At 34.7% G+C, this 21,079-nt stretch overlaps 2 protein-coding genes across 6 annotated transcripts in view; one reads left to right on the plus strand and one right to left on the minus strand.

The window, feature by feature from the left end:
• LOC121429611 (disco-interacting protein 2 homolog C-like) overlaps positions 1-4,444 on the plus strand; it is a 56,128-nt gene extending 51,684 nt beyond the window's left edge. For all 5 annotated transcript variants that reach the window (XM_041626733.1, XM_041626742.1, XM_041626761.1 and 2 more), the window contains one exon: positions 142-4,444. In XM_041626733.1, coding sequence (XP_041482667.1) covers positions 142-394 — 253 coding nt within the window. In that variant the 3' untranslated portion in view covers positions 395-4,444. The remainder of the gene's footprint in view (positions 1-141) is intronic.
• A 569-nt stretch (positions 4,445-5,013) lies between these two features.
• Positions 5,014-19,369, minus strand: LOC121429638 (pleckstrin homology domain-containing family A member 8-like). The gene is made up of 9 exons (XM_041626781.1): positions 19,247-19,369; positions 14,941-15,114; positions 12,909-13,217; positions 12,275-12,360; positions 10,388-10,446; positions 9,651-9,799; positions 8,880-8,947; positions 8,260-8,321; positions 5,014-6,382 (listed from the first exon to the last, which is right to left on the minus strand). Exons 1-9 carry the CDS (start codon positions 19,315-19,317, stop codon positions 6,197-6,199), a joined length of 1,164 nt encoding a protein of 387 aa, XP_041482715.1. The 5' UTR covers positions 19,318-19,369; the 3' UTR covers positions 5,014-6,196.
• Between the last annotated feature and the right edge of the window lie 1,710 nt (positions 19,370-21,079).

The following is a 21,079-nucleotide window of genomic DNA, read 5'->3' on the forward strand; positions in this document are numbered from 1 at the left end:
ATTCAAGAATAGGAATAAGTTCAAGAAATGCAGTAATGGATTTATTACAAGTTGTGGAATGATAGTAAGCAGTAAATGCGATTAGGGCAGCTATTTCTTTTAGAATCAGTAAATAATTTTGCTTGTACCTTCTTTCCACAGTGCTGTCTTCACATGGACCAACTTATTGGTGGTGGTCGTGGAGCTGGATGGGAAGGAATCAGAAGCCCTTGACCTTGTCCCCTTGGTCACCAACGCTGTCCTGGAGGAGCATTACCTGATCGTTGGTGTGGTGGTGATGGTAGACCCTGCTGTCATCCCTATTAACTCAAGGGGTGAGAAACAACGTATGCATCTCAGGGATGGATTCCTCGCTGATCAACTTGATCCCATCTATGTGGCCTACAACATGTAGAGGCAACACGTCCTGCGTTGCCTGCCTCGTATGGTAGCAACCTTAGGAGAATGGTGGGTACACTCTGTGGTGTGGCACAGGATTGGTCTGTGAGTAAGGTTGATCTGTGTAAGGAAGACCCTTACAAGCTATCTGACAATCACAGTAATCTGTAGTAGTTGCTATCTGTTAAGATCTATATGTAGGTGAGCATCTATTGTCATTACCCATCGGTTACAAGTCTTTGTTGGAACATACATATACCATGTATGCCAACTGGAATGATTAAGGCTGAGTATTCTCTTAGACCATGTGACCTATCAAGATGATATAGTGTCATGGATGTCTATTATATTGAAGGCTGTAAGACCCTTTCATCGACCACCAAGAGCAATACCATATTGCTTTATGGAAATGTTGTTTAAATCTGAAGTTTGGCCGTAGTACCAAAATATATTGTATGTTTCAGTAGTGTATCTGAAATCAACTTGTATTGTGTACTCTGTAGATATGATTCTTGTTTAAAATGAATGTAGATATCATGCATTATGTAATGCTTTGATGGGACTACTAGTTGAATTATAACCAATGTAGATTTCATTGGAAGTTATCAAGGTCATGTTATCATCAGTTTGACATCATGAATTCCAATCAATCATATTCATTTATGGACCTTAAGAGCTGGTGTTTACATCAGGCTTCATGTGGAATTGCCAAGTGACATCCTTGCATGCGGCTGGACCGTGTTCTGTGCCGGCGGGTTGTGCCCCCATTCTCTGTTGAAGAACTTGTAGCATGTTGAGGCCGCATGGATGTGTTGCCTGCGACATGTTACAGGAGCATGGATAATTGAACAAGAAATTAATGGAAGAGGACGCGTAAGCCTCTTTTGCGCTATCTTGCTAGAATGAAATAAGTACAGGAAGGACACTGCAATTCTTTGGTCTACCACAGCCAAATCAATCTTGTGTACTTCAGCCTATTTTGTTATAGCAAGAAATGCACAATACACGATGGAGCCTTAACTATGTAGTTAACAATACTCTGCTGCACATCACTTTATATATAAGGTTGTTGGTGGCTTTATTGAGGTATCGGTAATGTATTTCACATTAAGTTTCATTTGTGTATATTTGTACATTAGCTGATGAATGTACTTGAATATGTAGAGATAATGATCTTATTTTCAGTATGTGTACATACTCACTGTAAGAATCAGTTAGTTAATAATCTCTCTATCTCTTACTTCTCTGTCCTCTTTCTGCCCTCTCTCTCTTATTATCTTTCTTAATCTCTCTTTCTTGTCTACCCCCCCCCTCCCTTTCATATGGTAGTTTACTTAGACACAAATTACTTCATTCAACTATCCTTTGTTTTTACAATAAGATATTTCTTTGTTAGACATGTGAGGTGGAGCTATTCCAGTTGGTTATGTAATCATTACCGATGATGATTTTAAAATGAAAGAAATATCTGTTTAACTTATTACATGGACCATCTCTTCCTTGTTCTTCAAAAAATGAGAAACATGGTGAATTGCTAATTTAGGGGGGTTTTTTTGTTAAACTTTATGACCTGTACAGAAACAAAGTTTGGAAGTTTCCACTTCTTGGACTTGGTTGCTATTGAATGTGATATTTTTGTATAATTTTACAATCACATGGTAAATTTTGTACAAAAATCAATGATTGGCAATGAAGATTATCGGATGGTATGCTTTTTTGTAACTCTTGTATAACCTGTTGAAATATGTACATTATCTATATATATTGCAATTAAGTCTAATCCTGTAGATTTACCGTTGAAAAGCAGTTTCATTGTCTGAAGAATTATATACCATGTGGTGCGGTAGTTTCTTGTGCAATTGTAGTTAGTACGATCGGAAAAAGAATTATAATTATGAAATATAAGATATGGTATGAAGTGTGTAGGTATGGCCATGTTCACATTACTTAGACCCTGTTACAAATCTTGGCTTGTAACCTTACTGTCTTAACTCAGTCAGTCTGGATGTATTGATGTTCACTTTAAAAGCAGACTTGTTCACACTTGCTCATTCAGTTTTTATTGTGCCATTTTGTCTAAGTAATGTGAACAGTATTTTCTCTGTAACTGATGTTATTTTATCATTATTCTCAGAGCACCTCATATTATTTTTATGATTTATTCTTGATCTATTTTGCTTTAATGATATGTGCCTTGATTTGTTGCTTAGTAACTGTGTCGTTGCAGCTTGATCAATTGTTACATTTTAAACGTGTAAGAAGCTCCCAATTACTATGTTAAACTATGAAAGTATTTATATAATGATCATCACCCATTCATGTTGTAAGTGTTAGAGCACACTAATTCATGTCAATAAGTATTAATACTACTGTATTAATACTACTATGAAACAGTATGGATGTCTATACTTTGAAATCTTTTTATATGCCTCTTTATATTTGAAGTATTTCAAATTGTAAAAATCTTCTTTTGAACATCGTTAAGTGACCTAGAGGAAGTTTTATACTAAGATCTTTAAATTACATCAGACATGAAGATAAGAATCACAGATGGGTATTATCTATTTCAATTCTAGAAGTATTATCATATCATTTGTCATTTGTATGCTAGCAAGTAAAATAATATCTGCATATATTTGTATGCAGAGATGATTTTATTTCAAGACCTTTCTCTCTGATAACTGATATGTTTTCATACAATGCATACATTTTACAATGATTGAGTCTTACATAAATTTTGTATTTAAAAATGGACCCTGCTTTGATGCTATTACACAAATCTTTCTTCAATTTTATGGAGTTGTGTATATTGCAACTGTTGCTTTCAGCACTATAATTGAATGACACAGGAAATAGTTTCTTTCCATGAAAATGACACCCCCCCCAAAAAAAAAAGAATTTATCATTATATAATGGGTTATGAAATTGCCTCAAACATAAATATTTGTTATAAAATTTTGAGATTATTTATTAAGTTCTTTGGCCAATAAAAACAAATATATTATTTTTGAGGTTAATGTGAAATGTATTTATTTCTGTATTTTATTTGTTTTATTGTGCTGTATCAGGAGAATCCATTTTGAAAGTAACATTGTCAAAGAACTTTGAGATATTTTATATTGCACCTTTGCTTGGAACAGCCCTGTTAATTGAACTTGTAATATTTGAAGTAAACTTAAACTAGTTGTGTTAGTCGAATTGGGGCATGTATTGTTCAGGTAGTGGTGAGCTTTCTTGTAAGCGCTATTATAACATCTTGTGTATAACAATCCCCTGTTGTAGATTATCATTATTGCTACTGCCCATAACTAGTTCATTTGAAGTTTGCAATTTGTATAGTTGTAACCACCTATTATATCCATCGCTCCCTGTATATTTTCTGTGAATATTTTGTATGAAAATTGTCATGTACTCTAGTATTGTGTGTTTATAAATATCTTGCAATGACATGTAAAGACAGACTATTATATATGATCATATATCTTTATCTTCCACACGTTTGTAAAATTGAGTATAGTAGCAAGCAGATTTTATATTATTCACATAGTTATGTCCAAATCTTGGTTAGAGGGCTTGAACTGTTGATTTATATGGAGGACATTGATGTAAAATTTGAAAATAATGTTGAGAAACTGGTTGTACTTTCTACCGAGATGGAGGTGAGGATTTTTTTTTAAATAAAGAAGATGCATGCATGAATGTAGACATGAAAGATTATTAAGTGAATATGTAATTGCTTATTTATATGATGCCAATATGTATTTTGCAGTGTAGAAGAAAATGCATTGTATAATGTGATCAGCTAGTATCAAGTAACAATACTTGCATATTTTTATTATTTTGTGTTATCCAATGCCAAAATCATAGCAGGATATATATTGCCTTTATTTTCTGTTATAATGTTCTTTCATTTCAAGCTGTGTACTCTGAGATGAATGTAGTGTTTCGTATTATTGTTCTGCTGTTATTTGTACGTATATAACAAAAATGTGCATTTGGGGTTTGTGAAATGCTGGGGAGATGAAAAAAAACAGAAGAAAAAAATACACCTAAAAAATTCTTAAGTTACTTCTCGTGTTCGTTGCCTTGCATGTTGTGTGTTTGGTTTCTTGTGTTGCATTGTTTGTGTGTGTGTGTGTGAAGTTATGAATAACAATCATTCTCATTGCAAGTATTTCAACTATTTCTTTCTTGTATTTTGAAACATCAATAATCCTAATATTGCATTTGTTCTTGGAGAGTGAATTCAAGAAAGTATGATCTTTATCATTGAATTCTTGTTGTCCCATTGGAAACACGCGACTAGCATTAACAATCTTCTTTTGAAAAACTCCAAAAGTGATTGAATTGCACAGTTAACTCTGCTTTGGCAAGAAATGTTAGTCAATTATTCACTTAAAAATACAAACAATTTCTTGAGTCCATGGAGTGTTTCATATAAAGTCCTTGGTTTTGATTGGCTGAGAAGGACTAGTTTCTGACTGTTGCTATGGTAACTGTCAACTAATAAGTGCCTGCAAGCATCATGAAGTTATCTTGATGTTATTTATATCTCACTAGACCTAGCCCCTCTTTATTTTGTCCTTAAAGTAATGACTAGTCTCCGAAGTTTTATCAATTCAACAACTCTCATACTTCTTTTTATTTGCATTCTCTCATCCACCGTCTTCCACTATATCTCTCTCTACGTCGCTATCTGTCTTTATTTCTCATATCTCTCTCTTGCACACACACTTTGTTTCTCGCTCTTCACTTATTCCCTTTCTTCTTTAGTGACTTTGATGATATATTATTGGAAATAAAATTAAAAGTTATAAACAACACTTTTCCTTACATCAGTGGCAATATTTTTTTATTCAAATTCATTATCCTTTATTTGGTAAATATATATTTTGGCACATAAATAATTGCCATCATGATTAGTACATTCTTGGGCTAATAACAGTAATATTTCAGAACATGGTGTACCTAACTTTATTTTCAAATACAGAGATGATAGGAATATTGTTATAATTTTTTAAAAATTCAGTATTAATAGTGATTATGAATTGTATGCAGTGTATTTAGAAATATATAAATATGGCAAGTCTATAGGGCTCTATGAGAAATGTTTATACCATCTCCACCTAAAATAGAAATAGGTCTGTAGTGTATCTATCTAATCTATCTACATGTATATTTCTATTCTATTTTTTTTTCTCGGTATCCCTTTGAAAAGATATGGTATTCGATGTGGCCTTGCGGATACATTATCAACGCCAAAACAAAACACAAATCAACATATTAGTAAAACACAACATTGAAAAAAAGTAAGAGGTATACAATATTATGACATAAGAGTTGCAGAAAAGATGAGTAAATGCTATAAACAGTATAAAATAACTAAGGGCGTGAGAGAAAAAAAAACATCTGTAACCTGAGTGGAATATTTTTTCATGTAATTTCTGCATTAATGCAAATGGACTAATATGTTCAGACTAAAATGCAGTAGCAATGTTGAAAGTACTATCCATTCCCCGGTTCCACTCATCCATCTATCTGTATATTTACCTTCTCTTTTCATATATGTTAGTTCAATGTTCTTGTATACAGGCTATATTTACGAATACAGATTACAAGTTTAGAACACATTTTTATGTTGATAAAAAATCACAACACATCGTAGGCAACTGATCGCGTGTGAATGATTATGAATTTAAAAATCATTTTATGAATATATATATGTAAAAAACAAGAGCATCATATACTTCAAAAGCAGCAGTTCATTCAGCATAAAAAGAGCGCATAAAATAATATGACGATATAATATTCAAGATGATTAAAGTTCTATATCATGCTGTAAAAAGAATCTTTCGATGATTTCCAATCTCTCATCTAAGGCGATGAAATAATCCCGGGAATCTGCGATGACTTTTTCTTCAAAATCGGGTCTAGCGAAGTCAGCCTCGTTCAATGCAAATTCTTTCAGGAAGTCACGTCGAGTTGAAAGTGTCAAGAATGCAGTCTGAAAGATACAATTGTTTTCTGTTTGTATGAACAATGAAAATATATACTTTTGTATCCTTTTTATGGTATAAAACATGTCACTTTGCTTATTCTTACCAATTTGATATACCAACTTAATATCATTTCTAAATCCGTGAACAATCTAATTCGACGCATCAAAAATAATCAAAATCACACTCGACTAATCAATTTCACATCTTTGATTAGTAATAAGGGTAACCACATGTAAATGAAAAACGCATCGTGTACATACAAATAGAGGGAAAAAATATATATACCCCTTGTACCATAGGATGGGTCCAAACTGGACATATAAGTTACACCATCCTACCCCCTCTTCTCCCTACCACCCCCCCCCCCCCCCCGTCCATCTTATCTTCCACAAATTTGGAAGGTTTTTGGAAATGGACTATGAATAGGCCTATGGGTATACTGGGGACCATGCTGATATTATTACTTTGTTTAGTGTTGGATTTACCTTTATCAGATAAAACAAACATAACTATTCTTTAAAAAGAAATCGGATGATTAGCGGACTCAACATCTCGTGTTAAAAGTTCATGCAAACAATAACGAGTTAAGACGAGTTAAAATGTGATAGAAATGACCCAACGACGCCATCAACAACAACACTGACGTTATTATTGCAGGCACGGATTTAAGGGGGCAAAGGGGGCACGTCCCCCCCCCCCCCGAAGATCATTCAATAATTGCGACCCAGGCTTTTGAAAGGACAATTGTTTTGTGTGGTTAGTAGTTACGAATCAGTGGCGTACCTAGGATTTTCCAGGGGGGGGGGGCAAATTCGTCCGGCAACAAATTTAACAAGCAAAAAAAAGGTCTTCAACCACAAATAAAGGATTTCGTACCAGAAAAAAATTGACAAGCAAAAAAAATGGTCTTCAAGTTCAAAGGAGCGGGCCACTTGTTGCTCGTCAAGGATCAGTTGTGACTCGTCAGGGGGGGGGGGCAGGGTACGTCCTTTGCATGGGTTGTGACTCGTCAGGGGGTGGGCAGTCTGCCCCCCCCCCCGTAGGTACGCTAATGTTACGAATAATACATCGCCTTGTCCTAGGGCCTAGGCTAAATGATGCCCAAGTAAATGCTCAATCCACCACTTACGCTCGATCCGATTTGTTCCACTCTAATATCGGGCGGAAAGATTATTTGTCATCACAGGGGTCTACTTTTCCAGTAACAAAACGATGCACAATAATGGCTTAACCCCCAACACACTTATTCCGAATCAAGCAGAATCAGCTGGAATTAAATGACTATTGTATACAAACTAGTCAAGTTTTAGGCCCGGTTTTAGGAAAAAATAAAAATACATAGAATGCATTCAGAATGCAGTAAGAATATAATTTGAATACCGTTTGATATTCTTTCCACTTCGAACGCACCTCAAAAATTTCGAACATGGCCTAAACGTTTTGAGCGCCCACAAGAACTGGCCCGAATATTCCGAATGCAAATATAAAACAGTCAGATTTTTTAGAATGCCCCTCGAATATCCAAGAACGCATCACAAATTTTAAACCTGACTCCATCGAGGATCATTTTGACTCTAGTGTGACTAATGTATGATGAGTCGCCTGGCAAATTTACATTATTAGAACTCCAGTTGGGTGAATTTGGACCCCCTCCCGCAATTTTCTGGATGTTTTATCTTTATTCATTCCAGCTGATTCTGTTTGATTCCTGCTGATTCTTGATAAGTGTGATGGAGGCTTTATGCTACCATATAAGGAAAATAGTAGTTATGCAAAGACTTGAATTATATATTTTAAACTATGTAAACGATTATCAAACCATATGGTGCGGCTTGTGCTATAAGGACATTGTGGGTATACTAAGATTCGAATGATGTCTTACCTTAAAAATCGCCCTGGCGATAAACCCATGATGCATTTTTAGCGTCTCATCATAGGCTTTATCTACACGTATTGAAAAATCAAAAACAAAAACATTATTACAAAGTTTCATTTACCTCCAAATTATGATAAATATGCTACATATCAAAAGAAAGAATGCTACATAGATCCAATTATTATTGTCATAATCATAAAGATAATATTCAAGTTTTACCGGTATGTTCACCAGGAGATAATTATGCTGAACGCATAATTATTATAATTATAATCATAATGTGGAAAGAAAGAAAAGAAGTAAAGAACTTTACCTGGGGAGTATACATTATCATTCATATACCGGTACCGAAATATTTGATATGGTAGCTAGGGGCTGCCCCCCCCCCTCGCCGTGGCCCCTTTCATAAAATCTAATATGGATGTGAGAAAATCGTAGTTTACTAACTATTCTATAAAGATTATGAATAAAACATCTTGAATCAACTTTAGAGTACTTTACTTTAAGACGTTTCCAATGTGTTCACAGACTTTAATACTAAAACAAAAATTAGCACACACATTCGACCTATCACAAAATAATCAATTTATTTGATAACTTCCCATCAGAATCACAATGTAACTCACTAGCGCTCTGAATCTGATCTCGTCCCTCGATGATATATTTCATGAACCTTGATATAAATCGAAATGCTCTGCGGAAAATCAAAAGAGAGCAAAATAAAACTAAAGAGAAAAGAGGGAAGCTGGTGTATTTATTGTCCGATGAATTATAAAAATCTGCTTGTGAGTGAAGTGGGTATAAAACCAAAAAATCTATACAGTTTATCATGTTTATAATAAACATCACATAACCAATATTCCTTTCAATTCTTATCTCCTTATTTTGGTAGGTTGTCAAACTTTGAGAGGGCTCAGTGCCAACAACACCCCCATACGCCTGTGATGGCAAACAAGCGATATCGGTTCAACATGTCATCCCACCAAAGACATGATTTTAGTAAGATTAAAAGGTAATCTGAAGATGTGAAAATACCATTGAGGTATATTACTAGTTGCTAGTTTGTGTCATTAGTATATATTTCTATGGAAAATACGCTTTTTAGAGAAACAAATTAACCGACTTAGTGAGGATGATTACATTATTATTTTATTATTTATTCCTGTACGAAATATTTTTCTCTTTATTTTTTCAATTCGTATACTTGTTCGTTGTGAAGTGGCTAATTTTTTAAGAAAAACAATGGAACGGTGTATTCCCTACATGATTATTGTAAACTTCGGACTAAAATATAATGATTCGTTGAGACAGTATATAACTTACATAATGTAAATTGCCCTATTACCCTAAATAATTTTCTGATTGTAAATGAAAGCCGATAGAATGTGATATATTACCTGACGAGCCATTTCAGGGCAAGAATGGTTGATGTTGCATAATAGTCTGGATCGTTGTTTAGTATTTCTAACTCTTCTACATCATGTAAGATCATAGACTGAAGAGTATAGCTTTCATCTGGATGACTATTGTAGTTATCACGAATTTTCTTGGTAAAAAAAAAGAAAATAAATGTAATCCCCATTTGAATATGATATTTCGTTTGAATTTGATAACTGGTCAATATTATTGCAGGATTCGAAGCTGTGTTACGATATACTGGCATATTAAAAAAAAGAATAAAAGTAAGTCGTGCCTATTATTAGCCGCATAAGAGCTAGGGACAGCCCCAGCCCCTTATAATAAAAATAATACATTGTATTTATATAACACTTAATACATGGGTGTCTCTAAGCACTTTACAGCGCCTTCGTCTTGGCTGTGAACTGACTGCCAATACGAAAACAAATAGAACATTCATCTGGATGAGTATTGTAATGATAATATTAAGCAAAAATAAAGATTTCGTTTGTTTTCTGCATATAACTCTGAACCACCCATTCGGATCTTCACAGATAAAAATAATTATGCATTGGGAAGATAATAAAGTGATAATAAAAACAGAGACACCCTTACCCCTCCTCTTTCACACTTTCGCATAAAATTAGTTCCATCATGCCGTTTACACGGTTATAAAGAAAACGTGAAATCCACTATCCAAAATTAAATGTTAAAAAAAATATGTATTCATTATTACCTTTATATTTCCTTGTACATCAGCCTCCACCCGATCAAATATTGCTCTTCTCATATTTTCTGGAATTTAAAGGAAATTTAGAAACTTGTTAATGTTTCTCGTTTATCGATGACAAAAATAATTGAATGAACAATTCTAACCCGTTATTTCTATATATCATTGTACTCCAGACATCCCGCATCATTCAATAAGCTTTATCATGGATTGCATCTAGGGGCCCGTTTCATAAACAGTTGCAACCGTTGTATTTTTGCCATCATGGAAACTACCAGGGTATATAACCTTGATTTTTATTGACTGCTGAGCCCTGTTGCCAAGGTAGTTGCCATACTGGCAAAGTTACAACAGTTGTAACTCTTTATGAAACGGGCCCCTAATGTATTATGATGTTCTGCATTGGCTCAAATCCTTCTTTAGGCAAGGTCCGATTGCCACACTCCACCCAGGTAGATACTCAGTACGATGTGGACGAGTATGAATGTGTTCTTATCATGAAGTAGTTATGCAATGAATACCCTGCAGAATGGAAATTGGGTCACTGAAAAGTTTATACCAGTATATCAGAAGACGAGGGTCACTTGCTGCGCCGTTCTTTGATCAGCTACATGGTATAGCAACTATGGCAACGGGAGGGGTGCAAAATGAAATATAATCATGATTGCTTATAATACTTAGATCTTCCTGCTGACCTGTAGTACCATCAGGTGAGGACTTTAAACGCTTTGCTAATTTTTTTTTTTTGGCCAGTGAGTTATCCAAACTAAGCCCGCAATCGATATTTCGGATAATTGATGTTTTCATACATAACGTTGGTGTGTATATTCTTCAGAGAAAGAGAGGCACTAAATAAAATGGCTCCTGTATATTCAAAGAAATGGTATCAACTTTAATACGAGGATGGAGTTAGAGAAAGAAAGAAATACTATCCAAGATCATAGGGGTTTGTTGAGCCCTTCCCACTACCCAACGGAAATAAATCACCAGTGCCTATTTCATATACCTCAGAGAATACCTTGCAGTTGACATAATTTTATTTGATTAACATTGTAAACTATTAAACCTAGACCATTCAATATAAAAGTGCACCACACTATTTTAAATTAGCATAGCTCGTTGGTCAGAAATGAAATTATCGCATGAGCTAAAAGTTTGCAAAGTGTTATGATGACGAATTTATGCGAAGTAGGGTGTTCTTGGTTGAGCAGTATATTATTTCCTGTAATTGATTTCCGTTATAAAACGGAAATTGGGTCAACGAACTCTATATGCTTAACCGTTATCAATCAGTGTGGTTAAACTCCGATTGCCATTGTTCTTTTGTTCTCAATCAAACGGTCACTATATTCATATATATATATATATATAATTCAAAACACTATAAAGAGTAAAAAAAATATTGATATTTTGAGGGTGACCTGTATAGTAATATTGAAACGAATTTAGACTCTACAACTCGAAAACAGTTTATCACATTCGGTAAAAAAGGAAATCCTCGATGGGAATCATTCTACCAAATATTGTGTAATTAATATCAATAATACCTAAATGGCACAGAGTTGAGAAGCATGCACGGCCCATTTTACTTAAAGGTTTTGAGCAATTTCAAAAAATGTAATATCTAAAGATGATAGCACCATATTCTTTGCTAGCTGTGATCCTGTATAACTATGTGAGACACCTGCCGTAATTATACATCTATTATTATTTGTCTATCGAATCATAATATCCCTGAACAAAGATTGAGATTGTCCCTTACCGGTGTTATTATGAATAAGAAATAATCTAGTATCAGTGAAATGATCTGTTGGTATAATGTCAGAAGGTACATGGCCCAATTTACTCATTTATTTCGCTCTACTATCATCTCAGTATAGGCCTAACACTTACTGAGTATCTGAACTGCATTGAGACAGGCATCAAGAAATTCAAGCGTCGGAATAGACCGGTTTGGTAAAATTTGAACGTCTTTGAACCTGGGTGACATACGAAGATGAAAGTGGGAAAACATCATCACTGATTGATCCATTCTAATCTCTATCACTAAGCCATTTATTTCATTTTAGAATTTAGTTGATACCCTTTTGGTTCGACTCTAGATTGTGACAAGAATAGTAATTTAAAGGAGGGTCCAACATAGACATGTCATACATAATAAGATATTGGTAAAAATAACCAATGTGTTTGTGTATCTGACAGATAAAGACCAAATTAATTGTCATTTTCATAAAGGCGCACCAGAATTTTTTTTCTCTCCATATTTTCTGTACGACACATATCATTTGCCAACACATTGGTTACATTTTACTTTGGAATCAATTTTATTTGCTTCATTTACTTTTGAACATTCGGAAGAGGAGATTTCAACAGCAGCGATCGTAACCAACAATCAAATTCATTGCCTATTTTCGGTAAATCTGATAAAGTCTCTTGTGTGGTTTTAGTAATTAGTTATCTATTGTGTTTGATTACAATGATTATTTGTTGTATTTGATTACAATAAAAGTAAAACAATTCTACCCACGTTGTCTGAACTGCCGTGAAGAATGTCTTTATATCTTGATGAGAGGAATTGTTTGTTATCACATTATCATGATCTGATCTTGATCCATCATCATCATTCTCACTTTCTTCACCAGTGTTTTCTTCCTCGAACGGATAGATCGGGTCTCCAACATATCCTGGAACTTTATCAGATATCACCATTCTTTGTCCAGGTTCCACATTGGTTAGATTTATGCTTTGAAGATTCCCTCCGCTAATCACATTCTCCTTTTTATCGCCATTGCTAGTTGTCAGGTGGTCATCGATGTCACTATTGATGATTTGTTTTCTGTCATTAATTGAAATATAATAAGTCAAGATATTGATCCAATGTGCGAATTATGAATTTGAAGGAAAATAAATAGGCCTAGTATCAGATGGGGACGTTTGGAATTCGATGACTGTGTCCGACATGATGGTAATCAGGGGCGGGTCTAGCTTTTCGACAAGGAGGGGGTTTGAACCGAAAAAAGATAAAAAGCAAAAAAGGTTTCACTACAAAATTAATGTCATTACGGCACCAAGAATTTTGTTTACAAGCAAAAAAAAGGGTGTCACTACCAAATGAAGGTAGTTTGGGTTGGCTCCAAAATGTAGGTCATTACTTGTTTGTTTGCTTGGCAGCACCAGCGGGGGGGGGGGGGGTTAAACCTCCTAAACCCTTCCACTTCATATCGGCCACTGGTGATGTACTTGAAATCCTTTTTTAAATCATGTAAATGGGTGACTTTTTATGTTATACCCAAGCACAAGCTAGCGGTGATATAACAATCCAAAGTTACAACAGGTTCATGCTTTTATTAAAGTTTCATTTTGTCACTATTTTTTCATTCAGAAAAGGATCCAGGGCATTACGTGTTCTTTCTAAATAAAAAGGGTAGCCTTTAATGATATTATGTAAAACAACAAAATATAATCTTTCTTCTCAATCCTCTTCTATCTTCTTTTCAGCTTTCAGCTTTTTTCAGATTGCAGGCGTGAAGGCGGCTCCAAAAACGGGGGCCTTGACCAATCGCGGCCACGGCATTTTCCCTAATAATTACGGGATTGGTCGCCCCTGCCCCCACCTTCTTGAGACCCCTATGTATACTTATTCCGTATACTGTTTGACCTGTTGTATGATAAAAAATAAATCTGATTAATGTAGGCCCTACATATTTCATTCGGCCCTTTGATCTCGACGCTTTACAAAAAATATAAATCACATTATCGCAAGGCTATATGCTATAGTTCTTTAGTCATTGATTGTATATTCATATGAGCCTAAATGCTTGTTCTTCATATATCTGTAATACAGCTTCAACTTTTTTAATAAAGCATTACAATAAATAATCATGTTTATATAGGCCCTATACTTGACCGACCTGTATTTACTTGATTTATTTTGTTGGACATCAAATGAAATCACGTATAAATATACATCGTACAAAATTACTTTATTGGTCCACAATGGATTCAAGTATTTCATAAGGGGATCACTGTTTAGCAAGCCATAGGCTTTTGTTGTGATACCCATACACATTCTATTGTATATATCTGCTTTGCATTTTATGAATTATTAATAAATTGAATTGAATTGGATTGAAATAAGTTTTTAATTCCCCATGGCTTTTACGTAATTCAATAATACAAGAGATGGAAAATATCACCCGTCTTAAATTCAAATTGATTGACCGACTCCTAACACAAAGATCCCTATTCTGAAATCGGGTTTAACTTAGACCATGGTCTAACTCTGTGCCAACATTCTGGGAACATTTTTATTAAGTTGTATGTTTCTTATATTGACTGTGCTCTTTCCTGATTCTTAAATGGTGAAGACAATCATATATTTATACTTCCTGGACAATTATGAATGATTTGAGAGCCAAATTAGCTAAAATATAATATCTCTATACTGTTAGTTATTTATGAAACAATTGGCTATCTGTAATTAAACCGCAACTTTAAACCTGAGTTTAACTTAAACCCGACCTCAGAATACGGGCCAAAGTAATTAACGAAGACATTACCTGCCATGATTAAAGTCTTGCTTGTTTACTAAAACGTCCAAATTCCACGATGTGAATACGACTCCACACACAAAGACCATCAAAACACCGACCCTGACAGTGAATGCGGCCATGATCACATTGGATACGATGATGGTACCGAGAACGAAGGTGACGATGATTTTGGACGAACCCCTAGGTTATAGAAGAGAATAATGTTTTTGGAGCGTACTCTTTTATAACGGACATCTACAAGCTATATGGATTGCATCCGTTTTTTCGAGCTAAGGTACCAGCAGAAAGTAATCTTTCATAATTATAATATCGCTTAAATTCGCTAAATCCACTTAAATTTCACAAGTCGAACTATCATATTTACGGTACGACCTGTGCTCAGCTTTCATCCAGAGCAAATTGTCCAGAAAAGTGTGATTTCCTTCTAAAATAACCTTCATGCTAACAAGAATGAAAATCCAAGTGACTCCTATAGTTGCAGGTTTCTAGGCATATACATGTACGTCTGATCCGATGATAACGTCAAACAAGCTAAACTGACTCTAGGGTAAAACCAGATCCAGGTCAGTACTGTACTCACCGTATTAACAGGATATCAAAAATAAACACATGATAACTGATTTACCTTTCAGATATATGTACTGGATTCCAAAGTCCTTCTGTCAAACAACTGACCAAGTGGTGGATTGATGTAAACCGTAACATATCGTCTGATTTATGGCAAGATGTAACGTTGGTTCTTTTTATAATTTCAGTTTGGGGTGTGACAGTAATAGTTCTCTATATCAATTGTTTCGAGTGACTGATTCGAATGTGTGTGGACGAGAGTACTTGTGACACTCCAACCATTATCGCCATCAATGGTCAAGTCCACCCCAATTAATCAATCTATAAAAACGAAACAAGCTTAATATTTATTATATTTCAAAGTTTCGATTATTTCTCACAAAACAGTTACATAAACTCAGTAGTGACATGCAAATAAGACGATCAATGATGTCCACCACTCACTGTTTGTTTTTTTGTTTTTTGAATTATACAATATTTCAATTTTTACCGATTTGACAATAAGGACCATAAAATGTTTGAACAATGGACAGGAAAGAATAAAACTCTTTTCACCGTACAACGAGGAGAAAATTAGAATATTTCATTTTTCAGATAATAAAATACAAAATGAATAGCGAGTGATTGACGTCATCAGTTCCCTCATTTGCATACAGACCAGGGTCCCGTAACACAAAAGTTGGCGATTAATCGTATGCTTGATTTTTACGATTGATTGTACATTGTAGTCTATGCAATCAATCGTAGAAAAATGTTGTACGATCATTGCTAAGCTTTGTGTTACTGACCCCTGGATGTTCGTATAACTCTTTTAAGAAACTTTAAAATGTCATAATTTTTTAATTTTACATCCGATTTTGATGAAATTTTCAGCGTTATGCTTGTTGTATTTTTTCTCTTTTTATTCAAATTAAGTCTTAATTGGGGTGGACTTGTCCTTTAAATGAATCTTGATAACTTTATAATCTGTTCTTTTCAGCAAACCGTTCAATGAAGACGTGCCAAACATCGATGAATGATTTGGCATTGATTCATGCCCATGTCGTGATTTATAGATGATCATAAACTCGTTTAATTAGCTATTCCATTCCTTCAAATGCCTCTAACTTTATGTGGGTGATATACGATGTACTAATCTTTTGATTTTATGGGGTATAAACTTTCTTGTTTCGCTTAAAGTGTTATTATGAATGAATTTTATGATAACAAATTATTACACTGTTTGGTTTTCCTTCCCCTTTCCTTTCGAGGCCTTTGTCAATTTCAAGCTCTAAGCTTAAGATGGACGTCTCCCACATTCCAAAATGTATTATGTTGATATAATTATGTATATTTTTTCTGCTATTTGTTTTGATAATTTCGAGAAAAAAAAATCAGGTATAGATATATTTAAATTTAGATTTTTTTAATGTATGTAGGCATAATTTATTCTTTATGTCATTTGTTTATGTTATGCTGAGAAAAAATGATTACACTTGAATATACTTTTGTTATTGGAATGTGGAAATAAGTAAATCAAATCAAATAAGATAAAATTTACGAAAGATAAATCAACACGTGAATAAATTAACGATGCAAAGTAATCGCATAATCAGTTTGATTACCTCTATACATAGATGGCTTATAAAGGGTGTGTTTAATTTCGTGCATAATTTTCGCTATTACGATTCAATGCAGATACTGTAAAAGGATGTTTTATATTTATCAAGAAACATAATCATTCATCACAAATAAAGCAAGAGAATTGCGACCAAACATAGTAATTTACATATATACAGTATATAAAGAGTATAGACAGAGAATGTAAAAAAATGAATCCCCATTTACAAAAATATAAGCAGAAAGTTTCTTTTCCTTTTAGCGATGGTGTATTCATTTCTTTGTTACTCATTAAGTAAGGTTTAAATCGAGCAATGTCAGGGATTTAATTTTGAAATTTGCAGAGATAGATAAAATAATTTAACGATAGAAAAATGTATGAGATAAGAGTCTCCATGAACACAAAACATTCTTTCAAAATCCGAAAAGGAAATATTTTCCTTCTGATTAATCAAATCAATCGGGTTTTTTTTTGAGGGGAGGGGGCATAAAGCTGTATTCAAGGACATGAAATGAACAAATACAAGAACTCTCGGATTAATTAGAAGGAGCAAACTGTTAAAAGTATAGCTTTAAAAAGCTCCCTCGCCCCACCTTTCTCTCCAAAATGATTTATTTTTGTAAAAAAAATAAAAATGCATCAGTATTAATCGATCTTGGCAGTATATTATGATGATCATTTGCATTAAAAAAACGATGTCCTCTGTACACTATAGTGTACTGGTGATGGGTGGGGCGTAGATGATCATTCACAATTTTCAGAGAAGTGGAATATCATTTATTTCAATATCATATACTAATCGCTCTTTCATTGACGTTTTACATGCCACATTCTTTTAAATCCATTTTCTAGCTAACTCAGTTTACTCGCTCGCAAATACTTTCTGGATGCATCTTATCCAGAACTCGGCCATTCAATTTATTTCAATACTTCATTATAGCGTTTATCTGTACATAGCAGGTAAATAATCATAATGATAAAAATAGTAATAATACTAATGAGTAGAAGAAAAAAAGGACTAGAAGAAGAAGAAGAAGAAGAAGAAGAAGGAGGAGGAGGAGAATGATAATAATAATGTTGAAAATAATAATACTACACTGTAAAAACTGTGGTGTTAAAACTGACACAATTGGTGTTAATAGAGGACCACACCCTGAGGTGTTAAAAATACACCCTAAAGATTGAACATAACACCAAAGAGTGTAAATGCAACAACCAAAGGTGTTGTAATAACTAACACCACCAATTTAACACCGGTGTAAAATAAGTGGTGTGGTCCTCTATGTACACCGGTTAACATCACAGTTTTTGCTGTGTAATAATGAAAATAAACTATTTCTTTATTACGTTTAACCACATATCTGTGTATTTCACTTTAAGTAGCAACAGTCTGGCTACTTGTCAAACTAAATCCAAATGTGCCAAATTATCTAGAATACAATGTCATCCTTCTGCCTATATTGATATACGTAGGATATTATATTTCATGTTCATGCTGACTACGTTCATTGTAACACATAGATGCTCTTTACACTCATGCTCCGACTTAGCCATGGAGGGCGGTATATTTATTTGAGTATCAAATAGATCGTTTTACGTTATAATTATCCTGGAAATAATAATGGAGAAACATTTGTAGGACTAATGCAACGGCTAGCAGATTTTATGTTTTCGGCGGTTATTATGGTTCCACAAGTAAAAAAACGGCGCACTATATATCTGCCGTCTGTAAAGAGCCTTCGGATACTCCAACCCCCGCGGCATTTCAGTACAAATGCCGAAGATTACGCCTTATCCAACTCTAGATCTACTCATGACTAAATCTCATACAGTATTTCAAAGTACGTCGTCCTGTACGATATACATTTTTTTTTCACTGCACCCATATTTAAAACCTTTGAAACCCTGAATTAATTGGGACGGACGTGACCCTGCACCCTGAATTTTGAGCAGATATCAAGCTTACATGACGTTTGAAATAAATCAAATGATCTCCTATTGTCATGATTCTCGCTAGGCCATGTCAGCGGCCTGGCTCGCCGGCTGATGTTGTTAAGCTACCCGTACGAATCGTACGGTACGATAATCTCAAATGTTATCTAAAAAATCACTTATTTGACGGAAGAAAATTCAACAATAGCTTACACATGGTCAGTGTGCGACTCGTCGTGTATTATCGCACGAGCCTCCTTGGTCGGGTTAGATATTTTGGCCATATTTTAGGCTAAAACCTCAAAGAAAGCTTATCGTCGACGAAATTATGAATTGATGATATCGACATAATATCTCTAAAATGACGCCATTTATAAACCCTTGTTTTTCGAAGCTGGTGTTCCGGCTTTTCGGGTTCAAAGGTTTAAATCTTTTGTCAACGATCTATTCATATTGGCCAATGAATATTAGCATTTCATATCAAGGAAATACTGATTTTGAAGTCGCATAATCTCCTACTGAAGATGAGATACTGAAACTAATAAAAATGAAGTAAAAATGTAGTAAGATATTCCAAAATGAAATGCATTAATAATTATGTATATAAAATAAATGCATGTCTCGATCTATATTTCCTGAAGTTAATTTGGCCTTATAAACCCTCCACCTCTCCCTACCCCCCCCCCCATCTCCCCACCCCTCTGATTTTCTCTCGTCTTGTCTCCAAACCAGTGGCATAGCTAGGATTTTTTTCCCGGGGGGGCACTGGGGGTCCTTGCTTTTTCGGGGGGGGGGGGGGCACCAGCCATTTTTCCGGTGTGTGTGTATGTGTCACAAGGGCGGATCCGACTTTCGCCAATAGGGGACGGGGCCCGAATTTCTTCACCTATATTTTCCCCAATCAGTCACTTCTTAGTTTTATTCTTATAAAACAACAGAAACATGAAATAATCTCATAAGCCTTATGAAAAGTGCGAGCGCGAAGCGTGAGCGATTTTTTTTTACTTTCATGTATTTTTTACTGAAAATTTAATTTTCTGGGCAATGTTATGTGTGATCCTGAACAAGATTCGTATGTAACTAGATGGTTACTGCAAACGCCTATACATTTCTATAATGCGAGCGCGAAGCGCGAGCAATTTTCTTTGACATTCCGACCTAAAAATTGGTCATTCTAATTTTTGTATTAATAAATTGGATAGGTATGTAAGTAAACAAGGAAGAAAACTGAGATTTTAGACCTAAAAGCGGGACACTCTATTCATATTTTGTAAATCATGAATAGGATATAGTCAATTGGGTATCATTAATAATGCAATCGTGAAGCGTCAGCAGACAATTATTGATATTCTGATGTGAAATTGGATAATTTAAGTATATTTGAAATAAAGAACATGCAGGCTATCGCGCACGTTTTAGATTTAGACCTAGAATCTGGGCATTCTGAATACATTTGTTTAACATGTTTAATGGAACATCATGGAATACACGTAAACATGAACTTGGCAAATCAAACAATGTGACCACGCAGCGTGAGCTTAAAATGCTGATATATAGACCATAAAACGGACATTTTACAGAGCACTTAAATTTGTAAATGAAAAAAAAATAATGAAAGCTCTATGTCCGAGCTAAAATATGTTTTGTATATTGACTTCAAAACTTGCTCCATATCAGCCTATTGAGCAAGATATGAATCTCATCGAACAGGCAATTCTGGCGCGAAGCGCAAGCAAAATTTTTATATAGTAACATGAACGATTTGTTTTTTATTGCAAGTCTTCCCCTCACATTATTTCAGTCTTCCTCCTCTTATTTGCCCCTCTTCTGTCTTTCTTCTTCTTTTTCTTTCTTTTTTTTTGCTCTGCCAAATTTTTTTCTGGGAGGCACCTGGGGGCACACCAAATCTCAGGGGGGGGGGGGGCACGTGCCCCTTTATCATTCCCTCTCTTTTTCTCCTTCTTGGCGCCCCAGTTTCCGCCAACCCGGGGGACCGGGCCATGAGCCCCCCTCCCAGAATACGCACATGGTAACGACATTTTCTTA

Source organism: Lytechinus variegatus, chromosome 1 (assembly GCF_018143015.1).
Source record: "Lytechinus variegatus isolate NC3 chromosome 1, Lvar_3.0, whole genome shotgun sequence".
NCBI lineage: Eukaryota > Metazoa > Echinodermata > Echinoidea > Temnopleuroida > Toxopneustidae > Lytechinus > Lytechinus variegatus.